Genomic DNA, 12,383 nt, shown 5'->3' with positions numbered 1-12,383 from the left:
AAGAAATTCTAGGGACAGTAAGGAGGCCTGTGTCTTGTGACCGTAGCATACCTGTTGGTATGTACAGCAGGACCAAATCGGAAAGATAGGTAGGAGCAAGCCAATGTAATGCTTTGTAGATTAGCAGTAAAACCTTGAAGTCAGCCCTAGCCTTAGCAGGAAGCCAGTGTAGAGAGGCTAGCACTGGAGTAATATGATCACATTTTTTGCTTTTGCACACGTTGTTAGCCTAGACTAGATAGCTATGTCTCCACTCCAACGAAAGTGTATTGCTATTTGAACCAAGCCTCTATTAGCTTGGTTTCTGCTGTTTGACTAAATGAGATGTCCCTTTGATAAAAGCAGTGTATTACTATGGGTTGCCCGGGGCAGGACTGCAGGGTAGGGGAGGGGTAAGGTGCTCGATAAGGCGAGGGTAAACTAGTTATGATATGTTGTGCCTCTTCACTCATTACAACGTTCCCACTTGCCTGCCCTCCCTAACACCCTCTCCCCCTGTAGCTACTGCAGACACCCCCTCTCTCCACATCTCCAACAGACACTAGCAGCTCTTGAGTGCTTATGCTTCCTCTGAACACTAACCAGGTCAGGGCTCTTCTCTTCCCAGATTACACTACAGCACAGCGTTTCCATGGCTGCCTGCGTTGTCATGGGAGTCAACCTCAGATGCTCTAACAACAATGGAGTGGAGTTTGTCTGAAATAGACTATGGTGTCTGTCTGTCTGCCTGCCTGCCTGCCTGCCTGCCTGCCTGTCTGTCTGTCTGTCTGTCGAGGGACCTGTCTGTCTGTGGAGGGCCCTATAATGGAGACCTGGGGGAGACGGACTAAAGACTTACTGAAAGACTGACTGACCAGCAACTATTCCAGTTCACTTTTGTAGTCCTAGGGCTATAAATTATATTTTGTCCCCTTGAGATCAGCAATCAAGTTATCTTTAGCTCCTAAACGATGCCATTGTAATAGCATCTTTAAACAGAATCCTTAACAGCAGCACCAGTACATTCTGGCAGACAGACAGACTTCTGATTAATAAGGCACTAATCCCGTCGTTGGAGTGTAAATACATTTTTTGTCTCTCCCACTTCCTACTGGTTTTCAGTGCAATATATATTTATTATATATTGCATTATATCTTTATCTGCTATATTTGTCCTTCTTTGTCTTGATCATTTTTGTTCCAGATGACCTGATGTTATTTAGCACTCTTCAAATAAAAGTAGCCCTTTTTTTACAGCTCTCCTCACAGCTGCACTTCTTCTTCCAAAAGCCTCACATTCCATATGCTACAGTTTCCTGGAAACGTGTTGAATTGCTGAAATCTGTGATACATTTTTATAGGTACATTTTCTTGGATCGGTCCATATTATTATCTTGGATTTATGAGCAATGATTTTGGTTTGTTCCAAGGATAATTCATCAATGCAAGCCATCTTATGCATGAAAATAATTTTCTTCTGGGCACAGAGATCCTTGTAATATTGACAACAATGTTATGGAATGGGCAGACATGTATAGCCTAACAATACTCAACAATGCTGTATGCAAACCTCATCACTGCAGCTTGATACAATGAAATAGAAACCTGACTAATGACTGGCTGAAATTATGAAAATAAATGCTCACACTACTAAACCCAGATGGATTCCCTTAATGGTACACAATTACCCACATCATTGTGTCTCCCTCAGCAGTGTTCAGAGAATATGACAGTGGTGGTCTGACTCAAGAGAGAAATTGTATAGATATCCTCCTCTGTGGAAATCCCTCTAAGCCCTTGTTTTGGTTCAAGCCCAGCATTTGTCTTTGCATGGGTAAATCACCGTTACATTTGCCCAAAGCTCTGAGGAAAGAGAGGAGAGGAGAGAGGGAAGGGAAGGAAAGGAGGGGAGGAAAGGAGGCGAGAGAGAAGGAAGATGAAGGAAAGGAGAGAGAGGAAATGGCTCACTAGCATGAAGCAGCACTATACTGATCAAAAATGATCAAATATTAAAATGTGTTTCTGTATTGAAAGGTAGAGGTAGGACTACTGTATCTTCTCTGATAAGCTAAAACTATAAATCTTGCGTTGCGAATGTATAGCATAGACTCAGTAGTTCATGTCGAGTCTGCAAATGTATTGATTGAAATGTATTTAAATCTTTGGGTTGACTCATAATCCGTAAGGCAGTGATGTCTTCAGAGAATCACTTAGTAGGCATTTATATACAGTACCATATGTTTTCATGGCAAAATGTTCTCCATGTTGTTTATGTTGGACTGGCCAGCTCAGAAGACCTCCACTCTGCAACAATGTGCTGAATGTGGAGCTTTCGGCTTAGAGAGGGAGTCAATGATGTGACATGTGGCTGCAGGCAGAGGGTGGGCTTTTGAAGGGGTGTCAAGATAGCGAGAAAGATAGGGAGCTGGCTTTCGCTCTCTTTCTGCAGCCCTCTCCAGAGGTGATGAGAGAGGGTGACAGGACTGGAGGCTGAGCACACACACACACTCCTCCAGCTGCTGCTTTTAGTCCTGTGGTTGGGTCATTTGTATTTCTTATCATGAGCTCAGGAGGCCAGGCTCTGTCCATCTCTCCTATTGTAGCTCCCCTGTAGGGATGGAGTCAGCAGAAAGAGAGCCTGCTAGGCCAGACAATGTTGTTGTCATGGGAGCAGAGAACACATGTATACACAAACAAAATAACACAGATATTATTACCATTTTGATGTAAAAATTCTTGTCCAGGCAAATCTGTTAATGCTTTCTAGGGGCTCATATTGCAGTAGAACATTCAGTTTGTTAATATTTCTTCTCCTCTTTCTGTTTTTTTCTCTCCTCAGATGCAAATGAGAGGTCAGCCAAGAGATTCTCTGTGGATGGGGTCTTCAATTATACCTCTCTGCTCCTCAGTAAGGAAGATAACATGCTCTATGTTGGAGCACGAGAGGAGCTCTTCGCCCTCAACCTCTCTGATATCAGCAGAGTCAAGCTACAACGTAATGTAAGTGGGCACGAGTGTGTGTCTGTGTGTTTTGAGAGATATTCAAGAGGTAGCCTATTTTTCATAAGCAATGGATATTAGACATAGTCATAATTGATACTATTTCTGTGCAATAAACACATTTCATCTGGGAGTATGCTTCAAAACGAATAATCCATCTGCATAATAAAATAAGTATCGACATGGCATTTGAATGGCACTTGTTAATAATGACCTCATATCGTGGAGGTGGTTTGGGACTTGACCTTCCGCCTGGCCGCCACCTCAGCTCACCACAGTAAGTCTAAACATAGTGCAAATCAAAGTAGACACAACAGCCCAGCGGCCCTTGCTGAACGATTGAAACATATTTGTTGTGTTTCTAGAGGTGGAATGTAATACCCTCGGCTCTCAGATACACTTCACAACAGTGTTGTATTGTGGTGTTTCTCTGTGTGCATGAACAGTAACCGTGAGTCAGGGTGAGGATGTGTGGAATTATATAATGTACATGGTTGGTGTATAGCATCTTTGACAATGTACTACAGTAATATATACATTATATAATTCCACACATTCCACACATCCTCGCCCTGACTCACGGATATATATATATATATATATATATATATATATATATATATATATATATATATATATATATATATACATATATATACATATATATATGAACAGTAACCGTGAGTCAGGGCGAGGATGTGTGGAGTGTGTGGAATTATATAATGTATATATTACTGTAGTACATATATATATATTACTGTAGTACATATATATATATATATATATACACAGTGGGGCAAAAAAGTATTTAGTCAGCCACCAATTGTGCAAGTTCTCCCACTTAAAAAGATGAGAGAGGCCTATAATTTTCATCATAGGTACACTTCAACTATGACAGACAAAATGAGGGGAAAAAATCCAGAAAATCACATTGTAGGATTTTTAATGAATTTATTTGCAAATTATGGTGGAAAATAAGTATTTGGTCACCTACAAACAAGCAAGATTTCTGGCTCTCACAGACCTGTAGCTCCTCTGTCCTCCACTCGTTACCTGTATTAATGGCACCTGTTTGAACTTGTTATCAGTATAAAATACACCTGTCCACAACCTCAAACAGTCACACTCCAAACTCCACTATGGCCAAGACCAAAGAGCTGTCAAAGAACACCAGAAACAAAATTGTAGACCTGCACCAGGCTGGGAAGACTGAATCTGCAAAAGGTAAGCAGCTTGGTTTGAAGAAATCAACTGTGGGAGCAATTATTAGGAAATGGAAGACATACAAGACCACTGATAATCTCCCTCGATCTGGGGCTCCATGCAAGATCTCACCCCGTAGGGTCAAAATGATCACAAGAACGGTGAGCAAAAATCCCAGAACCACACGGGGGGACCTAGTGAATTTACCTGCAGAGAGCCGGGACCAAAGTAACAAAGCCTACCATCAGTAACACACTACGCCGCCAGGGACTCAAATCCTGCAGTGCCAGACGTGTCCCCCTGATTTAGCCAGTACATGTCGAGGCCCGTCTGAAGTTTGCTAGAGAACATTTGGATGATCCAGAAGTAGATTGGGAGAATGTCATATGGTCAGATGAAACCAAAATAGAACTTTTTGGTAAAAACTCAACTCGTCGTGTTTGGAGGACAAAGAATGCTGAGTTGCATCCAAAGAACACCATACCTACTTTGAAACATGGGGGTGGAAACATCATGCTTTGGGGCTGTTGTTCTGCAAAGGGAACAGGACGACTGATCCGTGTAAAGGAAAGAATGAATGGGGCCATGTATCGTGAGATTTTGAGTGAAAACCTCCTTCCATCAGCAAGGGCATTGAAGATGAAACGTGGCTGGGTCTTTCAGCATGACAATGATCCCAAATCCACCGCCCGGGCAATGAAAGAGTGGCTTCGTAAGAAGCATTTCAAGGTCCTGGAGTGGCCTAGCCAGTCTCCAGATCTCAACACCATAGAAAATCTTTGGAGGGAGTTGAAAGTCCGTGTTGCCCAGCAACAGCCACAAAACATCACTGCTCCAGAGGAGATCTGCATGGAGGAATGGGCCAAAATACCAGCTACAGTGTGTGAAAACCTTGCGAAGACTTACAGAAAACGTTTGACCTCTGTCATTGCCAACAAAGGGTATACAACAAAGTATTGAGATAAACTTGTTATTGACCAAATACTTATTTTCCACCATAATTTGCAAATAAATTCATAAAAAATCCTACAATGTGATTTTCTGGATTTCTTTTTCTCATTTTGTCTGTCATAGTTGAAGTGTACCTATGATGAAAATTACAGGCCTCTCTCATATTTTTAAGTGGGAGAACTTGCACAATTGGTGGCTGACTAAATACTTTTTTGCCCCACGGTATATATATATATAGGTATATGTGTATATATATATATATATATATATATATATATATATATATATATATATATATATATATATATATGTGTATATGCCATTTAGCAGACACTTTTATCCAAAGCAGCTTACAGTCGTGCGCGTGCAGATTTGACGTATGATTAGTACCGGGTATCAAACCCACTATCCTGACGTTGCAAGCATCATACTCTACCAACTAAGCTACAGAGCACCACAGCTGTGTTCTTTACAGCTCTGTGCTGTGTCTTTGTAATGTATGTTGACACTTCCCCTCTCCTCTAGCTGACATGGAGCACTCATGAGAGGAAGAGAGATGAGTGCAGTTTCAAGGGCAAAGACCTACAGGTGAGTACATTGCGCTGTATTTGTAGAACTAAAGTGGCAATGTTTACACTTCCATGCCAGTTCTCAAGCTCGTTTTGTGCCGTAGTACTGAAAATGAACTGCCAGTAGCAATGGAACTTTCCATTTAAGTTGTACATTTCCATTCAGTAGTGATGGCCTGTGTACATTTCTTATAGCCAGACAAATTGCTATGCATCCCATCTAAGCAACCCCTCTGTGATTGTAGAGAAACCTCAATACTGTGGGAAGTACAGTATATTATCAGATGGCAACATTGTATGATTGATTCCTGGTTTGATTGATGGGTTGGGGGACAAAGGCTCATAGACCAGGATCTTGAAGAAGACACTAATCAGTGTTCTGTGTGAGACAGTCACTCAGACATTTGGGACACTGCTAGCAACAGGCCTCCCATGCTATTTGAAAGCAATTAATTCTGGTAATGTGGAAATATGCTTGGAGGGTCACCCAATGAGCTACTCCACTCAACTTGAGGAACTTTCCCTCCAGAATGGTTTGTGGAAACCTATGAGTCATATTAACGATGCTCTCTCCTCTCCTGTGTCTTTAATGCAGACTGATTGCTTCAATTACATCAAGATTTTACTGCGTGTGAACAGTACCCATCTATACGTGTGTGGAACCTACGCCTTCAGTCCAATCTGTGCGTACATAGTAAGTGTGTGTTTGATTTCTTAGCATACAGTTCCACCATCCCTGTGTGCTGTAGAGAGAACCACCATGCCTGTGTGTTGTAGAGAGAACCACCATGCCTGTGTGCTGTAGAGAGAACCACCATGCCTGTGTGCTGTAGAGAGAACCACCATGCCTGTTTGTTGTAGAGAGAACCACCATGCCTGTGTGTGGTAGAGAGAACCACCATGCCTGTGTGCTGTAGAGAGAACCACCATGCCTGTGTGCTGTAGAGAGAACCACCATGCCTGTGTGCTGTAGAGAGAACCACCATGCCTGTGTGTTGTAGAGAGAACCACCATGCCTGTGTGCTGTAGAGAGAACCACCATGCCTGTGTGCTGTAGAAAGAACCACCATGCCTGTGTGTTGTAGAGAGAACCACCATGCCTGTGTGTTGTAGAAAGAACCACCATGCCTAAGTGCTGTAGAAAGAACCACCATGCCTGTGTGTTGTAGAGAGAACCACCATGCCTGTGTGTTGTAGAGAGAACCACCATGCCTGTGTGTTGTAGAGAGAACCACCATGCCTGTGTGTTGTAGAAAGAACCACATGCCATGCCTGTGTGCTGTAGAAAGAACCACCATGCCTGTGTGTTGTAGAGAGAACCACCAAAGAACCACCATGCCTGTGTGTTGTAGAGAGAACCACCATGCCTGTGTGTTGTAGAAAGAACCACCATGCCTGTGTGCTGTAGAAAGAACCACCATGCCTGTGTGCTGTAGAAAGAACCACCATGCCTGTGTGTTGTAGAAAGAACCACCATGCCTGTGTGTTGTAGAAAGAACCACCATGCCTGTGTGTTGTAGAGAGAACCACCATGCCTGTGTGTTGTAGAGAGAACCACCATGCCCAGAGAACCACCATGCCTGTGTGCTGTAGAGAGAACCACCATGCCTGTGTGTTGTAGAAAGAACCACCATGCCTGTGTGTTGTAGAGAGAACTACCATGCCTGTGTGTTGTAGAGAGAACCACCATGCCTGTGTGCTGTAGAAAGAACCACCATGCCTGTGTGTTGTAGAAAGAACCACCATGCCTAAGTGCTGTAGAAAGATGTAATTAGTCATGTAATTCACTCTGTCAATCAAGGTACAGCTTTTCTTCTCTATTTTATAGTATTTCCCCCTGGAGACAGCATTTTATTCCTCCTCAAATCAGTGTATTCCACTTTGACCCCTTACAGATGTTTAGTGAGCATGAGTGGCTCTGAGTTGTATGAAGACGTTTGAGAACAGGAAGTGCATCTTTAAATGTGTTCAGCTGATGGAGCAGACAGGTCTCTGAGGCCATGCAGAATAACATTGACATTTCCATTTAGAAATATTGACAGTCAAAGAACATCTCAAATCCCCTCTGCAATAATTCAGTATGGGAGAGTACATTAAGGGAGGAGGGAAAGTCTCTTGGCAGAACTTTAGGTTGTGAACCAGAATTCCTGAGCGTCTCCTCCTCCCAAGTCTCCCTTCTTATCAAAACCACTGAGTCTCAGCCCACACAGAGAGATATACAGTACGTTATACAGACAGTCATGTCCATCCCTTCTCTAAGCAGCCCTCCTCATCTTCCCCATCACCAGATCATTTCTAAATGGAATCATATAATAACATTTACTTAAATAGAGATACTGTTTATCAAGTGTGTCTCTGTAGCATTGGGTAGTAACAAGCCCTTTTTGCATTGTGACCACACAATGTGACAACCATGTTTCCAAACAACCCTGGTTTGAACCTCCCCAAAGGGACCAGCTGCGACCAACCAGTGTTTCCCTCCCCATCATTTGGGCCATAGTGCAGTTGAGAACACTGGCCAGAAGGCAGTGGTCAGTGTAGATTACAGCCCTATATTTCCTCAAGTCTCTCTCTCTCTGTCCTCTCCAGAACACAGCTGACTTCACTCTGGTGAGGAGCCAGACTGGGGAGATAGTGACAGAGGATGGACGCGGCCGCTGCCCTTTCAACCCTGAGTACAAGTCCACTGCCATCATGGCTGGTAGGTACACTATAGGGGTCACTTATTTACTGTTGTGGAAACATGTTTGGCTTCCATAAGACTGAGTACACAATACATACTGTATACAATACAATATATACATAAACATAATAGACAACACATTGACATACTTAATTATAGATTCATCAATGATAAAGTTGGAATGTATCTTACAAGAGTTCATTCTTGTGTGTAAACATATTAGGAGACAGCGCTTTGATTTTAGATTCAAGGGTTTGTTATGAGTGACACAGAGGCTCCTTGTCTCCTGGTCCAGATATTGTTTGTCTTCATCTTGTTCTTCCTTGCATTATAGATGGAGAGCTGTATGCTGGGACGGTCAGTAATTTCCAAGGAAATGAACCTATTATTTACAAGAGCCTGGGCCAAGGCGCTGCCCTAAAAACAGAAAACTCCTTGAACTGGCTTCAGGGTAAGTTCAGGTCTTCAGGCAGCAGGCTTTCCTGTAGCAGCTTCATACCATGCTCTAATGTTGTATACATCGCTGATAAACATGGATAAACAGTTTCCCCCTAAACATACGCAATCAGTATTTGAAGACCTCAGGCTGGACATGATGAATTAAAATGACCATAGCTCTGAAGAAATATATGTGTTCCCATGGTATTTTGTCCATTTCAACATGCAGAAGTTATAAGAATTCCTGTTACAAAATGACTGAATGGCCAGAAGACGTTGTGTATGTAAAAGGCATGTCCATGTCTTAGAACACATGGTTCTAGGTTGACATTTCACCCTGTGGTTACGTTGTTGTTCCTCCAGACCCAGCCTTTGTGGGCTCTGCCTACATTCAGGAGAGCCTGCCCAAAGGCAACCCGGTGGGCGACGACGATAAGATTTACTTCTTCTTCAGCGAAGCGGGAAAGGAGTTTGAATTCTTTGACAACACCATTGTATCGCGCATCGCTCGCGTGTGTAAGGTGAGTGACGCTTCAACGGAGATGGCCTATCTAAAGTGCCTTTCCCCCTTGAGCAAGGCTCTCCAGCAACGCCACACATTTCTACTCCATTTATTGGACGCTATCAGAGCGGGAGAAGGGTGTGTCAGTTCATGTGTGTGTGCGTACTTCTGTGTGGTGTGTTCATGTGTGAGGTGAGGGATTTAAGGGTGGGAGGGAGTCGTTTTGTTCACAGGTTTGTCTGGGAGGGACACAGACTTGTGTTACAGAAAACCATTCCTCCTGTGAGTTCCCTCTGTTTGGGCCCTTCTCTCCACATCTCCTCCTCCACTTCTCCACTCCGCTCTTATCACATTTCAGCGATCATTAGCATTCAGCCTGGATTCACAGCAGACTTAAAAGGGCTTCTCCTTTTCCACTTGTTTTCCTACACCAACCTGCAGACAAAGGTGTGTTGTACTGGAGGAAGCTCTGCAGGATAGACACTAGCTGGCACAGCCACAAAGTCATAAAATCGAACCTTAACCACACTGCTAACCTTATGGCTAACCCTAACATTAAATGAACAAAAATCTATTTTTATTTTTTATGAATCTTTACGATATAGCCGATTTTGACTTTGCCACTGGCCCATCTAGTGGAAATCGCTCAGCTCGGCCTCCAGGACAAGATTCATCCCAGTAAACGTCAACCTGCTCATTAGATAGATGCACTACAAGCAGCTGAAATATGAAATATTCTAGTATTTTAACCTAAAAGGAATGGTTTCCAATCAGTCTAAACATGAACCTCATCTACTCTCTGTGACCGAGAATCTCAACCTCAATTTGACAGCATGGTCATGGCCTCTTCTTTATCACAGCTGTAGTATGGCCAATCCATCCAAAGAAAGTGTGAAATACTAGATGACAGTTTTATAGTATACACCCCTACTTCCAGGCTTTGCATTTCCAGCAGTCAATCTTCAGGGAAAGCTGGCTGCTGATGTGTGTCTTTCAACAGTGCATTTCTTAGCTTTTTAATTTTATAAAGAGATAAGCAGTACCATTGCAGTGCTGACAGAGTGAGGGACACACAGTGAAGGGAGGAGCTGTGTGACTGAGCCCAAGGCTCGTGCAGACAGCACCTTGTCATCCTTCATATAGCAAATGAGCGTAATGAATCTACCAACGCCCATTATCAAACTTCATTAGAAAATATTAACCATGTGGATACGTGAAATAGAGCTCTGCTTTGGGGCCAGCTCACAAGTCATTTTCAATTGCATCTGTGCCTTTTAAATGTAATTCCCTCCTTCACCACACGGGCACTAAACTAATTTAAACAGAGGAATGTTTTTTTGCACTCTAAGAAGCTCCATACGTAGCAGTTCCAATGGAGGGATATTTTTACTCGTTTATATTTTTCAAACGGGTAGTAGACAGGCTGAGACAGCTCCTAGTAATAGAATTTTGACGACTCAAGGTGCCTAGCCATTCCAGGCTCTGCAGGCTGAAAGCTGAATGGCTTCTCTACAGTAACTGTCTATCTGCAGGTGTTTGTCTTGACACTGAGTGACATTCAGATGGACACCAGTCAGTCTGCCACTGTCAGAGTGAGGCTGCAGGACACACCCTTCCTTCTCCTCTGAAATAAAACACAGGGTGGTGGTGGGCAGGTCAGCTGTCAATCACAGGGTAGGTTTGAACTCCGAGTACAGAGTATCTTAGCTCCTGGTTTTTCTTATCCTCACCCCATACAAGCCACTATAGTGTGTATGTTAGGGAGTTCCCCTCTAAAAGCTTGAGGTTTGGGTCGTGCAATATGTGTTGGTGAAACTGTAGACAGTGTACCAGGGACTTTCTATAAACCAGGGTACCAATGAGGATTTCCTACAATGTACAACTTGTTACAGCTGTTGATGAGTCCAATGATAATCATTTTTTCATGTCATTACATTAAGATATAAGGAGGGATCATAGCTATATTTAATACAATTCAATTTTTTGTCCTGCCCGATGCAATCGCAAAGTAGTCAAGACTGTCGATAAACGGATTGGCTCCTGAGAAATCATAATCATTAAAGCTTTATTCAAATACAGCATTTTTGAGGAGTAAAACAGTGGGCTGACGTTCCCTTTTTATGTATGCATCGTAGGCAGGCCAACAATTTGAGCCATGCAGGTCCCATTTTGGCCGTGCGTAAAACCCCCTCCATGGAGGCTACGTGTCCATGACCATCATGAAACCAGCGATGAGAACCTTGGTGAATACTGTTGAACCTCGTAAGTGACGTGTAAAAATGGCTTGTTTTCCGTTTCATATGTTCAAAACACAAGCCCTCCCTTAGGCCTACTATTTATTTTATTTCATCTTTATTTATCCAGGTAGGTAATTTAACCTTTATTTAACCAGGTAGGTAATTTAACCTTTATTTAACCAGGTAGGTAATTTAACCTTTATTTAACCAGGTAGGCCAGTTGAGAACAAATTCTCATTTACAACTGCGACCTGGCCAAGATAAAGCAAAGCAGTGCGACAAAAACAACAACAACACAGAGTTACACGTGGGATAAACAAACGTACAGTCAATAACACAATAGAAAAATCTGTATACAGTGTGTTCAAATGGAGTAAGGAGGTAAGGCAGTAAATAGGCCATAGTGGTGAAGTAATTACAATCTAGCAAATTAACACTGGAGTGATAGATGTGCAGATGAGGATGTGCAAGTAGAGATATTGGTGTGCAAAAGAGCAGAAAAACAAATTTGGGGATGAGGTAGGTAGTAGGTTGGATAGGCTATTTACAGATGGGCTGTGTACAGCTGCAGTGATCGGTAAGTTGCTCTGACAGCCGATGCTTGAAGTTAATGAGGAAGATATGAGTCTCCAACTTCAGTGATTTTTGCAATTCGTTCCAGTCATTGGCAGCAGAGAACTGTAAGGAAAGGTGGCCAAAGTAGGTGTTGGCTTTCGGGATGATCAGTGAAATATGCCTGCTGGAGGCGTGCTATGGGTGGGTGTTGCTATGATGACCAGTGAGCTGAGATAAGGTGGAGCTTTACCTGGCATAGACTTATA

At 42.8% G+C, this 12,383-nt stretch overlaps 1 protein-coding gene across 1 annotated transcript in view; it reads left to right on the top strand.

Moving 5' to 3' along the window:
• LOC135509324 (semaphorin-4B-like) overlaps positions 1–12,383 on the top strand; it is a 95,545-nt gene that overhangs the window by 64,483 nt on the left and 18,679 nt on the right. Inside the window, exons 3-8 of the mRNA XM_064929875.1 lie at positions 2,819–2,979; positions 5,659–5,721; positions 6,298–6,396; positions 8,292–8,403; positions 8,720–8,836; positions 9,187–9,344. Of these exons, the coding sequence (XP_064785947.1) occupies positions 2,819–2,979; positions 5,659–5,721; positions 6,298–6,396; positions 8,292–8,403; positions 8,720–8,836; positions 9,187–9,344 (710 nt within the window). The remainder of the gene's footprint in view (positions 1–2,818; positions 2,980–5,658; positions 5,722–6,297; positions 6,397–8,291; positions 8,404–8,719; positions 8,837–9,186; positions 9,345–12,383) is intronic.

The sequence above is a fragment of the Oncorhynchus masou genome, chromosome 22, assembly GCF_036934945.1.
Source record: "Oncorhynchus masou masou isolate Uvic2021 chromosome 22, UVic_Omas_1.1, whole genome shotgun sequence".
NCBI lineage: Eukaryota > Metazoa > Chordata > Actinopteri > Salmoniformes > Salmonidae > Oncorhynchus > Oncorhynchus masou.
Note: the sequence above shows the minus strand (reverse complement) of the source record. Positions and strands in the feature narration are given on the sequence as shown.